Genomic DNA, 26,517 nt, shown 5'->3' on the forward strand with positions numbered 1-26,517 from the left:
CACAGTCCTCGGGGCTCTTCCTGAGTTTGAGCAACAGCGTTATAATCGCCACTCTGGTGGATACAGGTAGCCTGCCCATATCTAGGCCTTCGGTCCAAACGGCATGGAGTCTGGGTACAAGGGTATCAGTGAATTCTTTATAAAACTTGTCTCTGAGACCGTCGGAGCATGGTGCTTTACTGTTGGGTAGGGATTTAATGGCTTCTGCAATTTTTATTGTGTAATCAATGTTTCTAATGCTGCTTTCCCTGTAGATAGAAGTGTGGTAGGTATATTTGATAAGTATTAATCTATCTCTTCTTCTGTGGCTGCCTTTGGGGAGAGGGGGGGGGGAGTACAGCTGGGAGTAGAAGTCATAAAACACCTTTCCTATCTGTTTTTGGTCCCTACTGACCTGTCAGAACTGGTTATGCAGGGAATAAGAGTGCTACCCCTCTCACCATATAGGCCAGGAGCTGTTCCTGTTCACCATACCTTCTAGCTGCAGCCGTTTTGTCAAAATAACGGACCTCCCGGTCCTCTGCATTCCTTTATTCATCAAGTTGGGTCGTAATGTCCAGTTTAGTCTGTGGGCTGGGGTCTGTGACGTACTTTCTTGTAATTTGGCAATCTCCTCTTCCCTTCTTTTTAGTTCTCTACGGATAACTTTAAGTACTCCAAATTCGGTAGATATGTCAATGCCTTTTATATATACTTGCCACAGTTTCTCCTATGTCTCCACCGTGCCATCATTGTGTTCAAAATATTCGTTGATGTGCTTGGTCAGGTTGCTCTTGTATACATGGTTTGCCAGTGCTGTAGCTTTAAACCTCCATGGGGCCCTCTGTGGTGCGACTCTAGGGATTAGCATATGCATCAAGATTGGGGAATGGGCTGACATTGTTCTAGGAAGTATAGTAGCCTTAAATACCCATCCCAGCGCCCTACGTGATAGTAGCCAGACGTCTATCTTCGAGTGCATATCATGCACAGATGAGAAAAACATGTAGGTTCGTTGTGTTCCATTCAGAGAGAGTCACACGCCGCAGAGTTCCAGGTCTGTTATGTAAGTGTGTATCGTGCAGGCTGCATTAGTAAGTGTTCTTGGGGCATCGGACGTGCAGTCCAAGCGAGTGTCTAGAATTGTATTGAAGTCGCCCCCGCCGATTAACTGGCCCGTGGGGTAGTTGGCACATTTCTTAAACAGCTCAGAGAAAAACCTTGATTCTTCTATGTTTGGACCATATAAATTCAGAAGTAGTACTGCTTCTGCCACTAGCTTCCCGTCTGTGTACCATAACATAGCGTCCCTCAGGGTCGCTTTCTGTGTTGTAGCGAGTGAATGGCAGTGCTTTGTGTATCGGTGTGAGCACCCCGCATGCTCTACTGGAGAATGACGTGTAATATTGATGTTTACCCCACCCGGGTGATATCTTTTCAGCTTGGTACGCTAGTAAATGGGTCTCCTGAAGGTACACGATTTGGGCCCCCAGTCTGTTAATGTATGCAATTATTTCCTCCTTTTTACTGGTCTCCCTAGCCCTTGTACATTCCAGTTTAATAATGTGATCACATTCATATCGTTCTTAGTCATTTGTAGACGTGCCAACTAATAGGTCTGTGTTGTAGAAATGTCCCAAAAGTTTCTTGCATATTTTTATTGGTCTGTACCTGTGCATTCCTAACTGTAACACCCCTCAAAACTTCCCCACCCTCATAGTTCCCCAAACTTCAACTATGCCACGAACCCTCCCACCCCCTTTTCTTAGTGCTCCATTTGGTCGATGCACACGCATCAGGGAACGCTGCTGTGGGGGCCGAGGCCAAAGATCGTTTGTTTGCCCACTTTAGCCTTTTTTTTGTGTGTTGCTTGAACACATAATGAAAACAGAAGATTCCGTTATTCCACGCGTCTCGTAGATTGTCTATTAAATGTCAGGTGTATCCTCTCCTCAATTGTGCTTGTTGACGTCGTCTGTGTTTTTTTTTTTGTCATTCCCCCCCAAGCGCGCGCGGGGGGGGGGTTATTCCGGTTGCCTTCTGACTCAGTCGGTGTCTGTTTTGCCTGTGCCGCGATGTGTGCTTCTACAAAGTTGGTGGCTTCTTCCGGTAAGGTGAAATAGTATGTCTTATTATTGTGCTGTATGCAAAGCCTAGCTGCATACAGCATTGCCTAGGGGACTTTGTGTTCACGGAGCATCCTCTTGACACCTGTGAAAGAGTGTCTCTTATGTTGTACCGTGTGGGATGTATTTACCCATGCATCCGAGCCCTACCTCAAAACTGTGCAGTACTGACATGGAAAACATCATGATGGCCAGAGCTTCCCAGAAAATGCACAGGGAAATGCATGAAGAATAGGCTGCCACTCATTTTTGCCGATGTTATGGGCACAGAAGGACACTGCCTAAAACCACCATTGGACTACCCACACAGTAGTCTGAAACCATTGGGAATGGCAATGCTGATTGCCAAAAGCAAACCCATAACTGTTGGGAATTCATTTTCTTAAATCCCAAAAAGGGTGCAGTACCAGTACTCACCACTATCCAAAAGCTGGCGTTTTAAAACCACCAGATTTTACTTTTTTGTAGAAAACTGAATAAATGAACCCAAAACATGCCAAAGAAAGACTGAGAGGTGGATCCAATGTAAAGTTATATCCTGAAGTGACTTGAAGGTTTATAACGAGACTGGCTGAGCTGTGGATTTCAGCAGTTTAAGTAAATTTGGACTGAAAGACACTAAAAAAAATCTAAATGTTTAAATTGACTGAGTGACCTACTTTTGAGTGTCACATAGGTTGCAATTGTTTAAATGTCATAGTTTTAAACTTAGAATCAGCATTCTAGCTGCATATGTGAAAATGTTTAGTTTTATTTGAATGCAGAAACTGGGGAACAGAAATGACATGTAGCTAAAAACTGGCTTAAAGAGATTCCAATTTGCCTGGCAACTACCCCCATCAGGAGTGAAACTTGAGTCACAGCGGTGTTCCCAGGCCTAGCTGCCCTTTTGCTGCTCACACCAAAAGGGATATGACACTTCCCTGATTGAATTACCTGGGCTCTGCAGGAAATTGAACAAAGCCGCCCTGTCTTGACTCAGGCAAATGTTTTATGGCGGGAGTCGTAAATGGAGATTTCTCCTGGAAGCACAGGGGAGGGGCACTGCCTGTGAGAGCAAGCTGGCTTGGCAGAACTGGAAAAACCAGAAATTCAACCTTGTGCTGGAGGAAAACTACACTCCTTTGGGGCCAGAACATAACTCTAAAAAGATGAATAACTCATAGTACGGACTTGTGAAAATTATTTAAATGATACCATAATTCTTGTGATTTTTCTGCTCACATTTTAATAGGTTTTTAGAATCGGTGGTATGTTCAGGGGAGTTTTAGCGGAAAAGAGGATATTACTCAAAATGTGTGCATGTGAAAAATCTGACACTTCACCAATTAATGTCCATACTCCTTGTGCACATGTGTGTAAATTTGGGGTAATGTCCGGAATTGCAAACCAGTTAAAAAGTGCAAAATATTGCCATTTCTGAATGCAAGCTCCCAGGAAGAGCAGAGTTTGAACAGGAGATACCTCCTGTGATATGTGAGGGGTGCATATGATTTTAAAACAATATGTACCTCTGCAAATATGTATTTGGTTCAAATCTAGATTTGTGTGTAAGTTGACAGGAGGAGTGGACTTTCTGCAGGATGTAAAACGACATCACTCTGACACAATTTAGCTCCCCCAATCAGGGGAGAAATGAAAGCTTGGCCAATGATAAGTGGAGAGGGGCTGGCTAGTGATGCTGCTCACACACACCCATTTTCAAAACACATAAAAGCAGAGAGACAGGACAGATAGGGACCTTCAAATCCATTTGCAGCTGGAAGCTCTGCCGGGAAAATCCATACCTTGCCTCCATCAAACCTCCAGAGAGCCAAACTAGAGACTTCAATCTATCCAGAACCAGAGACCCAGACCAGACCAGCAGAGTAGGGCTGACCTGTTAGCAGAACCAGAGAGAGCTGACCCAGATCACTGTGAAGTGCAGAGACCAGAGTCCCGTCTAAAACCTGACCAGATCCATGGCGAGGCCCATTTCACTCAAGAATATAGTGTGAGTACCTAGAAAACTGTGCAGAACCAATCTCCTAGTTAAAATAATATAATTCAATCTAGTTTAATCTAAGTAGAACTGTCTCCTAACTGTCACCTGTCATTTGCAAAGCTGTCACCTGTCATTTTCTATTTGCAAGCTGCACTTGTCTTTTTGAACTTTAAAATTTCAAATCTGAAAAACGACCTTTATTTAATCGCTCATATCTCTGTGACCGTTTGTGCTAGAGACTTGCAGTAACTTTCATCTGGAAGCTGAGATCCTAGGCTTTCCTAGGACCCCAAAACGATATTGCTAGCCCTTGTAGTTCCTCTGTAATCGCACCAGACGCATTCGCGAATTTTACCGCGATTTGCAAATTTCTCCACTTGCAAAAAGATAGCTGCTTTTGCTTTCCTCTGAAAGAAATTCGTTTGCCTCATAAAAACCATCCCTGCATCATTGCTAGTGTGAGCCTGGACTAATATTAACTAGATACCACTCACCCTGAACCTCTAGAGGGAATTAAAAGCATTTTAGCATATTTTTTCTTCATTTCCAGCACATTTAAAAGCATTTGGGCCTGTGTTTTCAACTTCTGTAGTCTAAGTTGCTGGGGTGAACTGAATCACATTTGATTGCATTTCTGAGAACTGTGTGCTTCCCTCCATTTCCTTGCATTGCATAAAAAGGGGGGGTGAATTGTCCAAGAAAGTGATTACATTGTCTTTTGCTGAAATCCTATCAAGTTATTTTCTGTACTGCATTTCATTCCACATTGCATTCATTTGAAACCATAAAAGTATTGTTGCTATCTTATCCATTTCATGTCAACTCCTTAGTGATTATAAGAAGTGTGCTAGTGCCAGATTCTCCGTTGTTGATCTTTATCATATCAGATTAAGTGTGCTATTCAATTATTAATTTATTATAAGGCGTGATATATATATATTGTTTAAATTATCAATTAAACCTTTTAACTTGCAAAACAGAACTACTTCTTGGCTCAGTGGGGTCAGGGTTATTCAAAGAGAGGGGTGTTATATAGGGGTAGTCATCCAGAACGCATGAACTGGACATAAATATATATTAATAAGGGTTTCCATTCAGTATCCCAGACTAGGCATTGACTTAGCTGTAGTGTTGAATTGAATCCTCTTACAAATTGGGGGCTCGTGCCGGACGTTTGGGTTAGATCTACCATTTGTGCAGATTAATACAGCGTGCCAGCTGACCAGATACACATATCCGGTCGGATCACCGCGCTGTGTTACGCTGTAAAGCACTTCTCAAACGAACGCTCTAAGAAAAAGGTCTGTTTTGCAAAAATAAAATACAAACTTCTGTAAGTCAGGACAGAGACCGATCTCTAGAATGACGACCTTAGTAGACATGAAAATAGCCAGAGAGCACTTCTTACATAAGTTATTTGTGAGAGGTGAGTGGACTCACCAGGACCAAACAGTCTGGTTGCAGGCCATCACACCCCAAATCACGGAAACAGGGTCAGATATATGGAGAGACCAGGGTCCCTTACATGTGGCCCTGAGTGAACTATATATGTCCTCTAAGGCCAAGGATGAGCACAACAAGATTGCCAGGGTAGCGGCATATTTATATTTACATATGGGAGCCATGCAGGACAAATGTGCTGAAGGCCAAGATCTGGCGAGTAGGCAACTGCTGGCATTACAGAAGGCCCAATCTGAGCTGGACTCTTCTGAGCAGAGGCTGCTCAGGAGCCAGGAGTCAGAAAATGACAGTAGGCAGTATATCATTAAAATAAAAGAGGACATGGATATACTGCAACAGGAAAAGGCTGACCAGGATACTAGATTTCTGGCCCTGCAGAAGGAGCACAGAGACAGTTTGGACTCCTTACTGCAGAGCCAGAAAAAGCTGGAGCAACAATTAGACTTTAACAGGGCATGCACGGAGCAGGTAGCCACCCTGCAAAGTCATCTAGATAGAGTGAAGTTAGAGAGCAACAAGCTGATTTCGAAAGACCTGGATACCCAGGCAGAGTTTGATGAAGAACGCCAGAAAGCTGGTGCCTTTCAAAGGCAGAGGGACGACCTGGCGGCACAAATGCAGGCTCTTAGTCAGGAAAGAGACGCCTTAGGCCAGGAAGTCTGCCATTTAAAAAGAAAAATGAAAGAAAATCACCTGGCCCACCAGGGACTGGGTGACCTCCAAAAAGAACACCAGAACTTGTTAGAGCACACCAGGAGGGTGGAGGATGCTCTAGCAAGAAAGGAGCAGGCCAATAGGGACACAGCTCAGGAGGTAACCCTCCTGCAGCAAAGACTGGCCCAGTGCTCCAGGACCAATCAGGAAACACAGAGAGAGAATGAGGCTCTCTGCCAGCGCAATGATAGACTCCAACAACAGGTAGCGATGCAGGAGAGACTGATAGTCTAGTAAGGCCTTAACTGAGGAACTGAAGGCGCAGGCTCTTGCATTGCAACAGGGAGCAGGGGCGGATGGAGATGAGGTTCGCTGGGAAAGAGAAACTCCTGAGCATAACCCCAGGAGCCCTAGTACCAGAGGCCTTTATCTCTCTCGGTCCCTGGACTCTGCCACCCCCATGTCCCCTGGCGCACATGAGCACAGGGCCACAGGGATGGCAGATTACTATCCAGCCAGAAGTATGGGGCTCATAGGCCAGTACCACCCAGGTATGGAGGGGCGGGCATCCGGGTATGGGCACCCAAGCGCAGTGCAATTTACTGGGGAACCCCAGGAGAGTAGGCCCATTAAGGGCATCCTGAAAACCTCTGCCCAGTTAGGTCAGTGGAGGGGGTACCCATCAAATCCTGGCAGCAAGGAGGAATCTGAACTGCGCAGGACACAGGAGACCAGGTCCCCACATTCTGCCAGCCATTCCCAGGCTCGCAGAATCCGGGAAAACCTGGAAGAACAGACAGGAACCTCTGGGAGCAGTGCCTCTGAGTCAGAGGATGAATGGACAAGGGTTACCCGAACCAAAAAGGCCAATAAGGCAAAAAGGGCCTTGCTTAAGGACCCCTTAAAGCAGATTAAGGCGATCAGGAGCATCATCACGCCTTACCATAAGAACGCTAAGTATTCTGTTTGGGAGCACTTAGAGTTGTTTGAGCAAATGATGGAGACTTTCCATTTGAAGGACAGCCAAAGCTGTATTCAATATGTAAAGTGGACCTTCTCCCCGGAATACTCCAGTTTCTTTGCGGGGCTGGAGGACCAAAATCATTTAAGATGGTCCACCTATAAGGCGGCCATCTTGAAACATTTTTCCATTCATAGAAATCCTCAAGAGGCTCGCAAGGCAGCCTACAATTTACAATGTGGGGAGGATCAGGCCCCACAAGAATTTGTGCAGGAGTTAAAACGTGCTTTTGCGCAGACCACCAGAAGGGTGCGCACAGACAGAGAATTCATCAATACATTTTTTCATGCCTTGCCCAAATACATAATGACCCAGCTCGTGAGGGATTTTCACGAGAAAAGATCTTTAGACTGGGTCATTGAACAGGCTACCCGGATCTATGAGGTGCAGAAACCGGTAGATAGCAAAAGTAATGCCCAGAAAAACCCCAAAGCCAACAGCACCCCTGCTGCTGCCAAGGTGGCAGAGGTAAAGGTCACCCCCGTTTTGGATTTGGAGATGGGGGGCCTAAAAACCTACCTGCACCTAATAATGCTAGGCCCAGGAGGTCCTCGGGTCAGTCACAGACAGGGAGCCAAGGAGGCAGCCCCACAAATGGGGTCCCTCGCTCTCCTGATTATGTAAGTCCCCGTTACAAGGGAAATCGACCCATCCTGGGTTATGTGTGGACTCCCCCAGCCCAAGGGGGGGGATCCAACCGAGCACCGAACCCAGGGAACTTCCCTCCAAACTTTCCACAGGAGGGCAGAAATTTACCAAACCCTGGGCAGAACTTTTTCCCCAGATATCCACCCGACTTTCAGCCCCAAAACCATCCATCCTTCTTTCCCCAATTCCCTGAGCCCAGACAACCTAATCCGGGAGAGGGGAGGCCAAGGGTGGAGGGGTACCCAAATCTTCCCAACCAAGGGTACTACCAAAGAAGGGATAGCTACCCTTCCCGGGATCAGCCCAGGGGAGAAAACAGGGCCCCGTATCAGCCTGAGCGGGTTTCCCAGTTAGAGCGCCAGGTTCAAAACATGGCCCGGGATCGTGGTCACATACTGAGGGCTCAGCAGAACCCTCAGATGGGCGTGCCGGCGCAGAACGCACCCAACTCTGGACCTGGTGCCCCAGAACAATGACGGGGGCAGCACCCCGATAACTCACCGGTTCCCAGGGAGGAGGCACAAAGGGAAGGGGGGTGTAAAGCCTTGGAGGAAGCTTCCTTCCTCACTTGTAAACAGCCCCTGGAAACCCAGGAACCGGAAACAAAATCTCTTGCCCCTGAAAGTCTGCCTCCTAAGGAGCAGAGGGGGGGTAGGAGAAACAAAAGACCCAAACAGACTCAGTTTGAGGAGGAGGTACAGATATTCCAATTTGAGGGAGAGGGATCCTCAGAGGATCCTGGGAAAAGGATCTTCTCCTTCAGAGAGGGGGGAACTCCTCCCAAAGAAAAATGGGTCCCTAGGGATGCAAATCCAGACTGGGGAGATGTGGAGCCTGAGCTACCGCCGCCCACCATCTCATCCCAGAACCAACAGCAAGAAAATCCCCTGGTTCAAACCCACCCTGGTGACTGCCTCCAAAAAGGGGGGGGGGCGGCCCGGAACCGGAGCCAGGGGAACCCACAATGGCTCTGATCTCTAGTTGCAAAATTTTTCTTTCAGATTCCCAATGCTCTCCACAGAATTCCGCCCAAATCTCTTCGCTAGCGATGTCCAAAACCAGAAAGCTAGCCCACCAGTTGTCCAAAAATGTGCATTATCTGTGCCCCCTTGAGGAGAAGGAGGGAAGATATTATGCCCCGGTACAAGTACAGGGGCAGGGTACAATTTTGGCACTGGTGGACACTGGATCTCAAGCTACCCTTCTGTCCAGAAGGGCCTTTGACGAACTGAATGCAGGAAGGGGAGGGAATTACCAAATTCCTCTCACCTCTCTTCCTGGACAACTGCAGAACTTTGACGGGAAGGAAATTCCCGTCGAGGGGACGGCAGATTTGGACATAAAAATTGGGCGACACAAGTTGAAACACCCAGTCATAGTTGTGACTCCAGAGGGCGGCACCCCTTGTTTACTAGGGAATGACCTCCTGAGAAGGTTGTCACCCCTAATAGATTGCGTAAACAAGGTCCTCTGGACCCAGACTAGCCGACCAATAAAATTAAAACGGAGTGTCAACCATGTTAGTTTAAACGGCACCTGCCACATGGTTGAACAAAAATCTGACCAAGTAGAATTTCACTTCCAGAATAGCCAAATTCCAGACGTGACAGTAATAGCAGTAGGACAAGAGACTGGTGGTGGAGGGTCCTCTCTATTTCTGAAAATCAACCTTCCTTCCAGTCTAAAGTGGTACTCCACGCTGGAAGGAAACACTCTGAAATTCTATACTAATCCACAATCAGGAACTCCCACTCCTATAGTCCAGAAAGATGTGAAATCAGCTCAAAGCCTGGCTGATATTCAGCAAATTGGAGAGCAGTTGTTCATCCCTATTCAGTTAAATGATGGGAAGGACTATGTTCTCGCTCGAGTGTGTGTGAACAACGGTAAGAGCTTCATCAGCGAAGCCATGTTTCGCCAACTCCCAAAAGATCCAGCCATTCCCACCTTCAAACTGATAGACAAATGGGAAATGGACCTGGAAGCGCCTAATTCCAAACATCTCCTGCCAAGCAGGTGTATGCTCAAAATCTCCATTGGCAACAAGAGCATAGTCCATAATTGTTGGGTCGTGCGAGACGTCCCTGCCGCCTTTTACTTAGGCAGTGACATTCTCAATCGCTTTGCCATTAGTTTGGACCTAATAAACTTCAAAGCTTGGTCCCGATTAGCGGATAATCCCATGGGCTTTGATGATCCAGAAAAAGCATTTAGGTCAGCTCAATTGCTACCTTATGCAGTTGAAATTCAGATTAAAGAGGAAGTCACCATCCCAGAAAGGACCCGACAATTCTCCCTGGAAGTGAAAGTTAAAAGAGGACAATGTTTGCAAAACCCTGATGCTTACATACATCTAAACGCTTCTCTCCAACAGCAAGGGTTGGGGGTAAACCCAACACCATTAGTCAACATAGAACATGACACCATTCCAATAGAGGTGGATAACAGCCACTTAAAGAGTATTACTCTAGCCGCAGGCACCATTATTGGAATGGCGGTTGATGACCGACATATCTCCATTGAACTTGAAAATGAACTGTTAGGGCCAATCCCCAAGGACTGCTTTGACAGTGACAGTGAGGACAATACAACATCAGACAGGATTTTTACCCGGCATGGGGGTAACTTCCTGGTGTACACTTCTTGCCCTTATGGTAAGGAAGATGTGACTTGTGACTTCAGGAGGGATGAGGTGATTTTCCAGGTCCATGAGGGCTGCCTTTCCCACCTGAAGCCTCCAGTCCAAATCAGCACTCTGACCAGGGACTTCTCCACCCAGCTGGAGGAGGCCGCTGAAATCGCCAAACCAGAAGTCTTTCCAGGCTTCAGGCAGATGGTGGAAGAGAGAGTCAACCTAGCTGATGCCTGTGTGACTCTGGAACAAAAGCAAAAGTTGAAACAAGTTTTCTTGGATTTCCAAGATCTCTTTGCGGTAGACTCATATGACTGTGGCCTACAAAATCCACATCCCCAAAGGTCCTTTGGCAGCGGGGGAAGACAAGTGGGTCCACATAAACCAGTTGAAATGTTGCCATCCCAGGCACGCTCTGCAACAACTGGAGGAATCCTCTGGAATCCTAGCGGGTACTGTCTCAGACTAATTCAGTTCCAATCATAAAACATACCACATCTAGTCTCTAAAATATTGTGATTTGCATGAAACTGTCTCTTAGTTATACTGTTTTTTATCAAAATAAGAATCTAATGTTTCGTTATGATGAAATGCATATGCTGCCCCACTATCAACAGTGGTGGAACAACGTCTATGAGTAGGTATTGCTGCTCTTCCTTTGTCGTCCTAGGAGAAAGAAAACCGGGAGACGGGCCAAGGACGACGATCCGGAGACAGGGAGCAGAGACGCAACGGGCCCGGGGTACCGCCCAATATTCCCATCAGGACCGGTGAGGAGAACCGATCGATCCGACCGGATGGAGAAAAAGATGCTGAACTGTGCCATCTATCGGAAGAAGATGAGGAAACATCCCAGGTGTTGCGAGTCCCATCAGCGAAACAGAATGGCCATCGCAAGAGGGGGGCTTGTGGGATGTATTTACCCATGCATCCGAGCCTTACCTCAAAACTGTGCAGTACTGACATGGAAAACATCATGATGGCCAGAGCTTCCCAGAAAATGCACAGGGAAATGCATGAAGAATAGGCTGCCACTCATTTTTGCCGATGTTATGGGCACAGAAGGACACTGCCTAAAACCACCATTGGACTACCCACACAGTAGTCTGAAACCATTGGGAATGGCAATGCTGATTGCCAAAAGCAAACCCATAACTGTTGGGAATTCATTTTCTTAAATCCCAAAAAGGGTGCAGTACCAGTACTCACCACTATCCAAAAGCCGGCGTTTTAAAACCACCAGATTTTACTTTTTTGTAGAAAACTGAATAAATGAACCCAAAACATGCCAAAGAAAGACTTACTGAGAGGTGGATCCAATGTAAAGTTATATCCTGAAGTGACTTGAAGGTTTATAACAAGACTGGCTGAGCTGTGGATTTCAGCAGTTTAAGTAAATTTGGACTGAAAGACACTAAAAAAAATCTAAATGTTTAAATTGACTGAGTGACCTACTTTTGAGTGTCACATAGGTTGCAATTGTTTAAATGTCATAGTTTTAAACTTAGAATCAGCATTCTAGCTGCATATGTGAAAATGTTTAGTTTTATTTGAATGCAGAAACTGGGGAACAGAAATGACATGTAGCTAAAAACTGGCTTAAAGAGATTCCAATTTGCCTGGCAACTACCCCCATCAGGAGTGAAACTTGAGTCACAGCGGTGTTCCCAGGCCTAGCTGCCCTTTTGCTGCTCACACCAAAAGGGATATGACACTTCCCTGATTGAATTACCTGGGCTCTGCAGGAAATTGAACAAAGCCCTGTCTTGACTCAGGCAAATGTTTTATGGCGGGAGTCGTAAATGGAGATTTCTCCTGGAAGCACAGGGGAGGGGCACTGCCTGTGAGAGCAAGCTGGCTTGGCAGAACTGGAAAAACCAGAAATTCAACCTTGTGCTGGAGGAAAACCACACCCCTTTGGGGCCAGAACATAACTCTAGAAAGATGAAGAACTCATAGAACGGACTTGTGAAAATTATTTAAATGATGCCATAATTCTTGTGATTTTTCTGCCCACATTTTAAGAGGTTTTTAGAACCGGTGGTATGTTCAGGGGAGTTTTAGCGGAAAAGAGGATATTACTCAAAATGTGTGCATGTGAAAAATCTGACACTTCATCAACTAATGTCCATACTCCTTGTGCACATGTGTGTAAATTTGGGGTAATGTCCGGAATTGCAAACCAGTTAAAAAGTGCAAAATATTGCCATTTCTGAATGCAAGCTCCCAGGAAGAGCAGAGTTTGAACAAGAGATACCTCCTGTGATATTTGAGGGGTGCATATGATTTTAAAACAATATGTACCTCTGCAAATATGTATTTGGTTCAAATCTAGATTTGTGTGTAAGTTGACAGGAGGAGTGGACTTTCTGCAGGCTGTAAAACGACATCACTCTGACACAATTTAGCTCCCCCGATCAGGGGAGAAATGAAAGCTTGGCCAATGATAAGTGGAGAGGGGCTGGCTAGTGATGCTGCTCACACACACCCATTTTCAAAACACATAAAAGCAGAGAGACAGGACAGATAGGGACCTTCAAATCCATTTGCAGCTGGAAGCTCTGCCGGGAAAATCCATACCTTGCCTCCATCAAAATTCCAGAGAGCCAAACTAGAGACTTCAATCTATCCAGAACCAGAGACCCAGACCAGCAGAGTAGAGCTGACCTGTTAGCAGAACCAGAGAGAGCTGACCCAGATCACTGTGAAGTGCAGAGACCAGAGTCCCGCCTAAACCTGACCAGATCCATGGCGAGGCCCATTTCACTCAAGAATATAGTGTGAGTACCTAGAAAACTGTGCAGAACCAATCTCCTAGTTAAAATAATATATTCAATCTAGTTTAATCTAAGTAGAACTGTCTCCTAACTGTCACCTGTCATTTGCAAAGCTGTCACCTGTCATTTTCTATTTGCAAGCTGCACTTGTCTTTTTGAACTTTAAAATTTCAAATCTGAAAAACGACCTTTATTTAATCGCTCATATCTCTGTGACCGTTTGTGCTAGAGACTTGCAGTAACTTTCATCTGGAAGCTGAGATCCTAGGCTTTCCTAGGACCCCAAAACGATATTGCTAGCCCTTGTAGTTCCTCTGTAATCGCACCAGACGCATTCGCGAATTTTACCGCGATTTGCAAATTTCTCCACTTGCAAAAAGATAGCTGCTTTTGCTTTCCTCTGAAAGAAATTCGTTTGCCTCATAAAAACCATCCCTGCATCATTGCTAGTGTGAGCCTGGACTAATATTAACTAGATACCACTCACCCTGAACCTCTAGAGGGAATTAAAAGCATATCAATTAAACCTTTTAACTTGCAAAACAGAACTACTTCTTGGCTCAGTGGGGTCAGGGTTATTCAAAGAGAGGGGTGTTATATAGGGGTAGTCATCCAGAACGCATGAACTGGACATAAAAATATATTAATAAGGGTTTCCATTCAGTATCCCAGACTAGGCATTGACTTAGCTGTAGTGTTGAATTGAATCCTCTTACAAATGCAAGTGTATAAACTGGGAATATTCAAACGATATTTGAGCCCAATTTCAGTTCTTGCTTGTCTCTAGCGGCCATTAGGAACAGATCTGTCTCTGTAGTTCAGTATTCTTGCAATGATTGCTCTTGGATAGGCACCTGCTTTAGGGCGCTTTGCCTGGGATCTGTGCGCTCTTTCCACCACAAAAATTGAGGACCAACCTGGGTCTCCAAGCAAATCTTTGAGTAATTCCTCCACAGCAAGGTCCATCGGGGCCTTCAGTGCGTCCTCCGGAACCCCAACTATGCATATATTATTTCGGTGCGACCTTGCCTCTAGGTCCTCACACTTAAGTTTCACCGATCCTAGGTCCTTCGCCATCTACGTCACTGTGTTGCGTAATGCCTCTAGTGTATCCTCAGTCATACTGATTCGGGCCTCAGCTTCTGTAATACGGCCAGTGGCCTTTTCTAGTTGATTCCTGATGGTCGTCACATTCGTGTTGATTCCGTCTAGCTTATCATTCAGGGCTTTGAATCCCTGCTGCATGTATGCGAACACTGCTTGGGGGTCCATAGTACCAGTCAGGGCAGTAGGAGTGACCTGGGGGGTCTGCGCAGCCCCGGGATCAGCCATGGTGTCTGTTCTTACTACCGCTGTTGTATATTTGTCAATGGCACCCTTTCCCTTTTTGGGGCCTATCCCCTTGGGCATTGTTTCCAGGAGCACCTCAGTGTCTTCCTCCAGTCTTACGTCTCTCCGAAGAACCAATGATGGGGTTGCACGAGTCGTGGTCTCCTGTCGCTGTCGTTCTCCGTGTCGGGAGGCAGGGTCGCAGCCAGGGGTGAGGTTGCAAGAGAGTTCTTGGGCACATAGCATGGGATCCCGTGCATGCACCAGGCCTGCTGTGATACGGTCTTCTTCAGCAGCCGACTATCTGTGACCAGTCCCCAGGGCGCTCAGTTTGTTCCGTGTTTTATTCCTGGGATCTAAATCCGAACAGTTTTTTATCCTGTTGTTTGGCTCCAACGAGGGCCTCAGTTCTCGCTTCCGTAGTGAACTTGTGGGCAATAGTTCCTCCGGGATGTAGAATCTTCGTATGGGCGCTGTTATTGGCGAGTTATATTCTCAATGTCTTGTGTAGTGCCCAAGCGTGCGTACATTGACTAGGGGCAGTGCTTTTCATGCCTCTTTGTCTCCTCATTCCACGCGCCCGTTGCCGTTTATATCTGGTGTACCCTCTGTGCTGCTACCTGTATTTTCGAGGTCTGGGGCGGTCACGGACTGTAGGTGGGGCCCTTCTGTATCAGACATCACGATCTGCACTTTGAGGGTGACTGGCACATCTAGCCTGACCAAAGCTCTTTGTAACTGCAGGACTCTCGTAATATTGTATTTGTTATCTGCAGGTTGTATGGCCACTTCGAGACCAGGAATTTCGGGCCCTCTGGTTCCTAGGGTCACGCTCGGCGTGGCCTATGCGCTGTCTCGTTTGCTCACAAGATGTCTGTGACCTATCCTGACAATGTAACTAGAGAGCCTCTGGGGGATCTGGTTTGTTGTTTGTGACCCACAGTGTCCAGGCGGCATGTCGGATATTGTTGTTGCAGCACGCCCTTGGTTAGTTTCTTTGCAGTTATACCGCTGTTGGAGTACTGGAATGCACCATATTGGTTGGGCTGTGTGAGTCCACAATGCACCTCTGGTGTCAGGGCTCTCCGTTTGTACCGGTTCAGTTAGCCCTCAGCAGTCCTCTTCGCTGGGTGTGTTGGTGCAGTAACTGTCCCTCCATGTCCCTGTTTCTACATATTGCTCTCGCCGCTCTGATCAGGGATAACCTCTCCACTTCCAGCCAATTGTCTCACTGAATATATTGCCGACGGCTTGGTATCTTGCAACTCAGGGTAATGGGTTGTTGTTGGGTTATTCTGTCTGAAAACTTCAAAATTGCGGGCACCTGCATGCGTCCATGTGTCGGGGACGACTTTGGACACTTTGCCTGTGTTCGCGTTGAGAGTACTCTGAGCCGGGTGTCTTACAGCTTGGCGTCACCACGCATGGGAGGCTGGGCTTCAGAATATACGTTTTCAGCCTTTTGGTTGTCGGGATATTCCGAGTGTTTCCCTGGTGTCCCCTCGTGGATTTGCTGCCGCCGTGTGTTGGTGTGCTTGCTCACTCGGGTGGGGTCTTGCGGGTGCCCCCGGAGAGATGCGCCAGGGCGCGTATTATGGAGTGTGGGGGGTGGGATCGTCCTATGCAATAGGGATTTTAGCGTTTCCCCGCGTTAGTATCTCATCAATTGGGACACAGCGTTTCCCAGAGGCCCGTGGTATGCGCCCCCTCCATAATGGGTGGGCTTGTTCAAGCAAGGTTTTCTAGCCCTGCACGTTAGAGGCTTCCTGACGGCGCTGCTTCGCGGCTCGATCAGTGCTTGATGGGTGCTTTCTTCCGCTAACGCTTGACGGGGAAACCCGGAGCGCCAGCGGTCTTGCACTAGGAGTGGGTGAGAGGGTATGCACGTATTCCAGTTGTGGACCTGTATGTGGGGGTGGGAGGAGGGCCTAGGGAGGCCGGCCAGAGGGTGACGGGAAAGGAGGGAGATAGTGTGCCGATGAGGATTTCAGTTTTGCTGGCATTCGGGCAGAAATCATTAGCGGCACTCCACTCCTGAATAGCAGACAGGCAATCGGAGATGAGTGAAGGAGGAAGAGGTGGCCGAGGGAAGCCTGAAAATTGAGGCGTCATCCGCATAGCACCAAAAATTGGAACAGAAAACGGCGATGCGATAGGTGAGAGTTGCCAGGTATTGGTTGAAGAGCCAGGGTGAAAGGTTTGACCCCTGGAGAACACCACAGGTAGAGAGGGAGATAGTTGATGGGAATGACCCAAGTTGGACCTTGGGAGCGGGGAGGTCGATCAGAGAGGAAAGAGGTCAGCCAGGCCAGAGCCTGATCAGTGATACCCAGGTTGTCACGGAGACGGTTGAGCAAGATGGTATGGTTGACTGTGTCGACGGCAGAAGAGAGATAGAGTAGAACAAGGACAGAGGGGATGTTAGAGTCAAGGTTGGAGAGCACATCTTCACAGATCTTCAGGAGAGCAGTTTACATGCTTCTGGCAGCTCTGAAGCCAGTTTATGGTCGTGGAGACAGCCAACAGAATCAGAGTGTGAAGTTTAAGCTGCGAGAGAGCCACCTTTTTAAGGGGTTTCCCCAGGAAGGGAGTGATGCCGATCTGGAGATAGTTTGCTGGACAAGAAGGGTCAGCTGTGGGTTTTTTGAGAAGAGGGTGCACAAGAGAGTGCTTCAGAGGGGAGGGGAAGGCTCCCGAGGCGAAAGAGGTTGCAGAAATCGGCCAGGGGAGGAGCAAGGGTGTCAATGTGGTCCTGGATGGTTTTGGAGGAACAGGGAAGTACCTGTTTTAACAAGACTTTCATTGATCAGACTTGTCTGGCGATCTCATCAGGGGAGAAAAGGACGAGAAGGAGGGTGGGGGGTGGCTGCAGGAGGGCCAACGTTCATAGAAGGGAGAAGAGGGGTAGGGGCGAGAGGGTGGGTGGACAGGATGTCCTGGGTTTTTGAGATTAAGTGAGAGGCAACGGCCGTGCAAAGGGCCTGGGAGGCGACGGGAGAGGTAGAGACTGGGACATGGTTGGCCAGCTCCTTGCATATTTTGAAAAGTTTGGCCAAGTTGTTTGATGCCGCAGAGACACGGGCTTGGATGTGTGCTCTGTTTTTAGTATGGACATAGAGGCAGTATTGTCATTGGAGGATGTCAGAGGATGTACAAGAAGCCCTCAATTTCCTCTCAGCCACCCTGCACTTGCGTTTGGTAGCTAGGTCAGAGTCATGCCAAGAACTGCACTTTGCTATGGGCTTCAAGCGGATCCTCATGACAGGGGCAAGAGCATCAAGAGTATCAGAGATAGAAGAGTAGAGCATGGAAAGGGCTGTGTCAGGGTGTGAGTCAGCCGGAGGTGGTGGGGGTGGGGGTGGCGAAGGTGGCGGAGAAAGCCTTAACTGACACGCGCTTCATGGGACGGAAGTCCGAGAAGGTAGGTGGCAGAGTTGGGGACGTCTTGGCCTGGGGGGTAGAGAGGGAGAGATGAGAGAAGTGAGTGATCGCTCCAGGAGAAAGGAGTGGTCAGAGAGAGGCGGAGGTCATAGGAGATAAAAACATCAAGCGCGTGCCCTGCAGAGTGCTTTGGGCCAAAGGGAAGGATAGAAAGGGAGAGGGAATCGCAGAGGTCATGGAAGAGTACTGAGGAGGAACAGTGAGAGTCCAGATGGATATTGCGGTCACCAAGAAGAAATGGGAGTTGAGTGGTTAAGGCCAGGAGGAAGGAGAAGAGGCCCACTCAGAGAAAGGAGGTGATCTGACCAGGAGGCAAGTAGATGGTAGCCACGGTACGAGAGTGGCCAGGAGAGAGAGCCTGTAGACAATGTTTTCGAAAGAGGAGTATGTCTCTGTGGGCATGATGGAGGCAGGAATCCACTCAGTGAAGATCGGGGCTACAACCCCTCCAGACCAGTTGGATTTTGAAAAACAACCCATATATGTTAGGATAGGGTATTTTCCACTCAATAAAAACCGAACTTTTCTTTAAGTGACAGTCCAATGCTATGATCCGTTGGGGACCTTCTTTTGCTCACATCCTAGTTCGTGACTAAAAGCATGTGGATCCCACTCTTCTTCTCTAGGTAGAAATGTTGGTTAATTAATGGCAATTCTCAAAATCGCAAGAATATTTTCTTTGGTGCTATCAAGAATCTATTTTCAGGGAAACCCAATGTTCATTTAATTTGCAGCTAAACGTGCAATAGGCATGCATGTATGACTCTGATTTGGTTGCAAGGAACCAGACATATTGATTCTATACTATTTTAATGTATTTTGGCCAGGTTTGGTTTCACCGGTGCACTTTAGCAAGCAGAGCAAGTCTGGGGAAAATGTTAACATCAGTAATGTTTGTTTTTATTAAAAGCAATTTGGTGAAATTGAAGATTGCCGGATTGATGACTCCTCACTCCATGCTGTGATTACATTCAAGACGCGAGCGGAAGCTGAAGCTGTAAGTATCAATTTTAGGTCTTTAATGCTTTTTTGCTCTGTTATGAGTGACAGTCCTGTTTAAAATACGTTGATAAAAGAATACTGTGTTTTTTTAGTTGCAAAAAGCGGGCTTGTCTCCTCAAAAACATACATTTATTTTGCATAGCAATCCTTAAAATGTATCAACGGGTGCCAACTTCTCCAGCAATAGTTTAACAAATGCACGTGATATTATCAAATGTATGTCAATTATAGCATCTTTATTGGGAACAACCTGTAGTTCTCAGATATATAATTTGTTTGTCTAGCTATGGACACATTTAGCGCTGTAGTCCATCTACAGTCCCTTCTCTCTGCACTTATGAGCCACCCTGGCCTTTCTCCCCTTCCCTCTGGCACTTCTTCCTTTCCCTCTTCCTTGCACTTACACGATCTGAATGACACAAGGCCTAGTAAGATTGTCATTTTGTCCTCCCTTTTATTTTCCCCTCTTTGTCTTGTTGCGCCTAGAAACACTTGTATCCAGGCATGTTATAAATGCCACATCATAGCTTATCCTCCCCGCGCCCCCCATATTCCATTGGCGTGTTTACAGATTAACAACATTGGCATTAAAATCAAGGTTTGTTATCAAAAATATGGGTTGTAATAACATTCAATACACTGACACTACCCATACACAAACAATGTAATCACCTTGATCGAATACTGAAATAATTAAAATGCCTATTCATGTTTCCACTAAAGGTTTTTGGGTGTATAGAACAACATACCCCTACTTTGTCTTGCTCAGGGCTCTTTAACAGTATGATTTATCAAAAGGCAATAATAGATCTGCTTTGAAGAGATGGAGGATGAACACCTATCACTCTTGTTACCATTATTATTTTTTTTTGTATTCCTTTATTTGCTTTAGTTGCAAAGTGGCCCTTATTATCGTTAAAATCTCTCCCATATTAGGCTTCTAGTTTCTGAATACTTGATTGATTGTGACATCTGTGAGGAGCCAGGAATGAAACGTGGACACAGTGGAGACATGTTTGTGGTTACTTTAAAATATTTATATAGCGCACCAAATGACCCAAAGGCTTACAGGCCCAGACAAAAAGTAACATGTAGTACAAACAGTGGGGGTACCCAAAACAAAAAACAGATCAGAGGAGGAGAGAGCAATCCCTTCAACGTCACCTAAACAGCCAGGTCTTTAATTTTTTCCTAAATATTGGAGTGGCGTCGATGGCACAAAGATCGGGTGGCATGGGATTTCAAGCCCTTGGAGCTGCGATTAGGAAAGTGCATTTCTGCACCTGAATAGGTTTACATGCAGGTATCTTGAGTTGTTTCAAGGTGTTGGATCTGAGGGTCCTTGTGCTGTCATTATTGACCCGCACTTAACTCCATTATACAGGACTAACCCCAGTCAGACTTTTGTGTGTGATCAGGAGAAGGTGAAATTGAATTCTGGCCTTGATTGGAAGCCAGTGCAGATTACGTCTGGCTTCAGACACATGGCGCCTCCTCCTGAGGCCCAAAGTCACACTAACAGCGCTTTTTTCACAGTTTACAATCTGGCGCTGTCTGACTTCGCAATGCCCACAAGCACGCTTCTGCAAAAGTCCATTTTTGACCCTGTGATGGCTCTGGCTAGTGTTTAACAACTGATTTGGGAGATGCACAAATCTGCATCAACAATTTAATGTGATAGCCGTCGACAAGACTAAGCAGCCCACATGGGCCTGCATATCCAAGTTCTTATCCAAGTAGACTCCAGCGTCTTCACTTTGTCTTTCATATTAATATCACAGACTGCTACTATAAAACTGGAGTATTCCTTGCCCATCTTCCGTAGTTTGACGTCTCTGCCCATCATCCTCAGTTCTGTCTTCTCTTTATTTAGAGCCAAGCCATTACTTACCATCCAGATTTGAATAAGCTTGTATGTTGTGTTAACAGACTGTTCATCCTCTCAGTGATTGCCAGACAGTGAGATGACAGTGTGTCATCCGCATAATTAGTTAAGCCAATTTAGTTTTCTTTCAGGAGATCGAAGAAGGGAACCGTCAAAATATTATAAACGGCTGGGGATAAACACTCCCCCTGTGGCACCCCATAATCCAAGAGCAATGGTTCAGCCTCTGCCTTCTTCCTACACACTCTACACCAATGGTTATTCAAAAAAGAACTAATCCAGGGGGCGGCATTGTCCTAAAATCCTGCCACATCCTTTAGCCTGGTGACTAACAGCTTGTGGTCCACCAGGTCAAAAGCCGCGGATAAGTCGAGGAGCATGAGCCTAGCGGTTTGCTCTCTGTCCATGATTTGAAGCAGTCTGGATTGCAGGTCGAGCATGGCCGTTTCCGTCCCATGCCCTTGCCTGACCCCCAACTGCCATTTGTTAAGGATCCCATGGTCCTTCAGGTCCATCGAGACCTGCACATAGGCAACAACCCGATCTAAGATTTTTAGCAGGAACAGGGTGTTTGTGATCGGTCGATAATTAGTTGGCGTCTTTGGACATAAGCCTGGCTTTTTTTTTACAATGGGGGTAATCCATGCTTTTTTCAAGTTTGATGGAACATTATTCTCCCTAAATGAGGCAGTACCAAACTTAGAGAAAACCTATCTGTGTGGCCAGAGCATGCCTTGATAACCAAAGGAGGACAAGCATCCCCTTTGCTGTTATTCGATTTAAGCTTTTCAGCGATTACGGTGAGTTCAGTTTCTGACATAGGTTTGAAGTTGAATTGATTGGATGATCTCTTAAATGTAGAGACATCTACATCCCATGTCAAAGTAGATGCTTTGCTGGTCATCTGGCTGAACTCTGTTATGTTTGATACCCTTCAGTTTACCTAACATAGCTTCCTGAATGGAAGTACACCAGGCCCTGTCTTTCACAATGGTATCTACTTTATTAGGACATGGCTGTTCTAATTCTTTCAAGATCTTAAATAATTCTTTTGATTGAGATTGAGCTTTACCAATCTGTAACATCAAACAATATTATTTATGCAGCAAGAATGGCTGTTTTACATATTTTGACAGCCTTTATATAATCCTTCCTATTTTGAATATGCTGGGAGGCCCTGCAGGTATAAAGGTACTTGGTTTTTAAGGATTTGAGTTTTTGGAGGTCCGGCAAAAACCAGGAATTGCTCATTCTTTCCACAACCCTCTTCCTCTTCAGAGGGGCTAAAATATTGTTTGCTTCTTCCGTAGTATATTTGTATACTTCCATTATGTCTTCTGCCTGTACAAGATTCTTGACCTTTTCCACCTGCAACAAAAGCCACGGTTCCAGAGCCCCTTGTCAGTTTCTTCACATTCCTGGACAAAATACAGACTTTGTCCACTTCCCTATTCTTTTTTGTTAGAAGTATTTTGATTGATTTTCAACATATCAATGCATAATAAACAGTAATATAAAACAATTGATTTTTCAATATTTTTAAAACCTCTCATCTCAAACCCCAACAGTTCATCGATTTTCTAATACGTATCGGCTTTCAATAATCAAAGTTAATTCAACTTGTTAAATCCATTATAAGTCCTCAGTTGATGAATAGGGGTAATAGGAAAAAGCTAGGGAGAAAGGATAAGAGAGAAGGAAAAAGATGAAGAAGAAAGAAGAAACGAAAAAAAAAACAAACCTGAGTTTATTGGGTCCGCATCACCTATACGTGTTCATAAACAGAAGGTCATTAGATCAAAAGTACGTATAAAAAATTCATAAACATGACGTCATAAGTATAGTATCTCATAATGAAAATTCATTAATATGAGTTCATCAGGTCAGCAGCACCATACACTAAGAGTTCAGAAAGTGCTTCATGAGTTGCGGTTGGAAGAACATGTGTTCCCCGTCAGTAAAATATTCCAGTAAATGGCGCCAGATCTTCCGGAACTTCGAGAGCTTCCCTTCTAATATGGCCGTGAGTTTTTCCAAGCCTAACAGTTCCCATATTTTCATCCACCAATAAGCTATCTGTGGGCCTTCTACAGTTTTGCAGAACCGGGCTCTGGTGATACGGGCGGCAGTAAGTAGATGTGAGATCAGGACGGCTTTGTGCCCTGTTATGGGGAAAGACCCATCTTCAGCTATATCTCCCAGTAAGAGCACTCTCGGGTCCATAGGGAGCAGAGATCCTGTGACTTCCCTGATTTTTGATCTCACTTCCAGCCAGTATGTTTGGATAATCGGACAGTGCCACCACATATGTGCCATATCTCCACGTTCTCCACAACCATGCCAACACGTGTCCGGGTGCTCTGGATTGAGTGAGTGGAGTCTGCTCGGGGGGAAATACCATCTGAAACAAACTTTGATGGCCTTCTCCTTCACCAATGTACAACGGGAGCTGGTCTGAGCTCTATGGCAGATCCGTTGCCAAGATTCATCCGAGATCTCCATCCCCAATTCCCGCTCCCAAGCGATCATATAAGGGAGTTTCTCCTCTACTGAGTCTTTCTCTTATAGACGCTAGCATAAGGATATTCTATGCGATTGTTGGCCCTCAAGAAGCTTGAGTTCTATGCCCAAAGGAGCCCTCCCTGCAGCTTGACGGGTATCTCTATTAGTTAGCCAATGTCGCAATTGTATGTAATGAAAGCGTTCTGTCTCTGGAAGTCTGAATTTTTCTTTACATTCTTGGAAAGTTAGGGGTTCCTGATTGACATATAAATCTGTCGTAAGGGTTTGTCTTGATTCCAAATTTGAAATTCCTTGCTCCTAAGCCCTGGGGTGAATGCCAGGTTCTGTGTGATGGGGGACAGTGGGCCCAACCCTAGCGGGATACCTCTCTGTGAGCGTGCTTTATCCCAACTCAGAGGTGTAGCCCCGAGTGGTTGATAAAATTCCTCCTCTGTGATTCCGGGCTTCTTTTGGAATAAATGGAAAGTGAGCCAAAGGAAACGGAGCCACCGCTCGTTCAATCCCTAAACATCTAGGAGGATCTGGCCGATCACCCCAGGAAAGCATTACTGCCACTTGCTCTGCCCTATAATATCGCAGGGTCGAGGGAAGGCCCAGGCCACCCATCATCCTTCCAATTTGCTGGAGACCCGCGTTTTTTTTTTTTCCTCCCAGATGAACCGATATATCTCTTTTTGGATATTTATAAGTTCAGATTCCAGGATGGGGATTGGCAAGGAATGGAATACATACAATAATCTTGGGAGAAGTGTCATCTTAATTGCATTAATACGACATAACCATGAAATCTCCTGGGAATCCCAACGTTGCAGCCACTCCTTAGCCTCCTTGAACAGAGGGGGAATATTTGCTGCATAGAGGTCTGCATATACTGGGGTCAGTTTAATTCCTAAATACGGAATCTCCGTTGAGGACCAGGGGATATGCGATATCGATTGTATTTCCTCTAATCTACCAGGGTCCTCAGTCAGGAACATCCCTACTGATTTAGCAGGATTCACCCTGAAGCCGGAAATCAAGGCAAATCTCGGCAGGAGATCTAAAAGGTGAGGAAGTGAACGAGGGGCATCATTTAAAAAACACAACAGGTCGTCTGCATAGAGCGCTACCTTATGAGATTGTCCCAATAATTCAAAGCCTAAAATATCTGGGTGTAGCCTGATATGTTGGGCCAAAGGCTCCATCTCCAGAGCGAAGACTAAGGGTGACAGAGGGCAGCCTTGCCTGGTGCCCTTGGCCAGCCTAATTAGTGGGGTCCAATTTTTGTTTAGCTTAATTTTGGTTGAAGGAATTTGAAGTTTGAGAGTACCAATTTAGAAAACCCCAGACCGAATCCAAACCCTTCTAATACCGTTTATAAGTATCCCCAAGACATACTGTCAAACGCTCTATGGGCATCTAGGGACAACAAAGATAATCTCCCTGGAATCTTCGGGGCAAGCTCGATTAAATTGATAACACAGCGAACATTGTCATAGGTGGATCGATTGTATATGAACCCTGTTTGATCATTAGCTATCGGGGACGGAAGAATCGTTCCTAAGCAACCTGCTATTGTCTTCCCCAACAGTTTAGCGTCCGTGTTTAACAACGCAATTGGCCTATAAGAGGCGCAATCCATTGGGTCCCTCCCAGGTTTTAACACCAGTGTTGTGGTCGACTCTGCCATCGATTTAGTCACTGCTCCTGCCTTCCACACTGCATTAAAAAGCTTTGTTAAATGGGGGATTAACTCTACCCGGAAGGTTTTATAAAATGTATTGGTAAAGCCATCCGGCCCTGGAGCCTTGCCCACCGGAAGGGAATGAATTGCTGCCTCAGTCTCCTCTGCTGTTATCGGGCCCTCCAAGCACTCACGAAGTTCATCCGACACCTGCGGGAGAGCTGCTGTTCGAATACATTCTCTAGCCAGATGTGGATCTGACAAGTGAGGGGCTGAATAACTTCTAAAAAAAACTCTTCCACAATCCAGAGTTTTCCAGATGCAGAAAAGACTTTTCTCCCATCCGCCTGTTTCAGAGAATCTATATGGGTTACGTTTTGCTTGTTGCTTAAGCTTGGCTGCAAGCAGCCTATTCGCCTTATTCCCTTTGGAGTAGTAGTACTGTTTGGTGCGCATTATTCCATAGGCTGCTCGGCTCATGTGATGGGCCTCGAGTGCTTTTTGTGCTACCCGGACCCCTCTAAATGTGCGCCAAGAAGCTTTTTCTCTCTGTGCTCCTTCTGCCTCCAGAAGTCTCAATTCCAGTTGGGCTTGGACTTGCCTCTGAGCCTTCCTTCTCTCTATTGTCTGGGTAATGACTTGACCCCTAATAACAGCCTTCGCCGCATCCCAAACCACCCCATATTCTAAATCCCCAGTGTCATTATCTAAGAAGTATTGAGTTATGCAATCTGAAATGCGGGAGCGAGCCTGAGGATCACCCAGAATAAACTCATTCAGACGCCAGGCCTGGGGGGGGGGGGGTCCTGGGGATGTATCTGATAGAGACACCGTCATCACTACTGGGGCATGATCAGACAAGGCTTTCGGGAGAATCTCTAGATCCATGGTGTGAGGAATGAGAGTATCTGAGAGAAAGAGCATATCTAACCTAGAGAACCCCCTATGTGCAGCAGAGTAAAAAGTGTAATCACGTTCTCCATGGTGGAAGAAGCGCCAGGCCTCTATCAATGAGTGTTCCCGGAGGAGGGAACTGAGCGCTATATAATTTTTATCAGCCGGGGTCGGAGGGAGAGACTTATCCTCCAGCGGGTTAATCACTGCATTAAAATCTCCACAGATTATAAGATCTCCCTCCACCTGCTCATGTAATATTTTGTATATGCAGGCAAAAAACAAATCCTGATCGACATTTGGAGCATATAACAAAAGCAGGGTTACCATTTTACCATACAGCGTGGCCACTATTAGGATGTATCTCCCCTCTGTGTCCTTGAGGACCTTATGAACCTTTATTGATGTCCCTTTCCGGACTAGGATGGCCACACCACACCTTTTAACCCCAGCGGAAGCACAAAATTTGATAGGATAGAGTTTATCATTCAAACGAAA

General features: G+C 46.2%; 1 protein-coding gene across 1 annotated transcript in view; it reads left to right on the forward strand.

Moving 5' to 3' along the window:
* Nucleotides 1-26,517, forward strand: part of RBM26 (RNA binding motif protein 26) — a 1,704,516-nt gene that overhangs the window by 1,461,390 nt on the left and 216,609 nt on the right. Inside the window, exon 21 of the mRNA XM_069639899.1 lies at nt 18,963-19,049. Coding sequence (XP_069496000.1) covers nt 18,963-19,049 — 87 coding nt within the window. The remainder of the gene's footprint in view (nt 1-18,962; nt 19,050-26,517) is intronic.

This window comes from Ambystoma mexicanum, chromosome 7q (assembly GCF_040938575.1).
Source record: "Ambystoma mexicanum isolate Mex_15411 chromosome 7q, UKY_AmexF1_1, whole genome shotgun sequence".
Classification (NCBI taxonomy): domain Eukaryota; kingdom Metazoa; phylum Chordata; class Amphibia; order Caudata; family Ambystomatidae; genus Ambystoma; species Ambystoma mexicanum.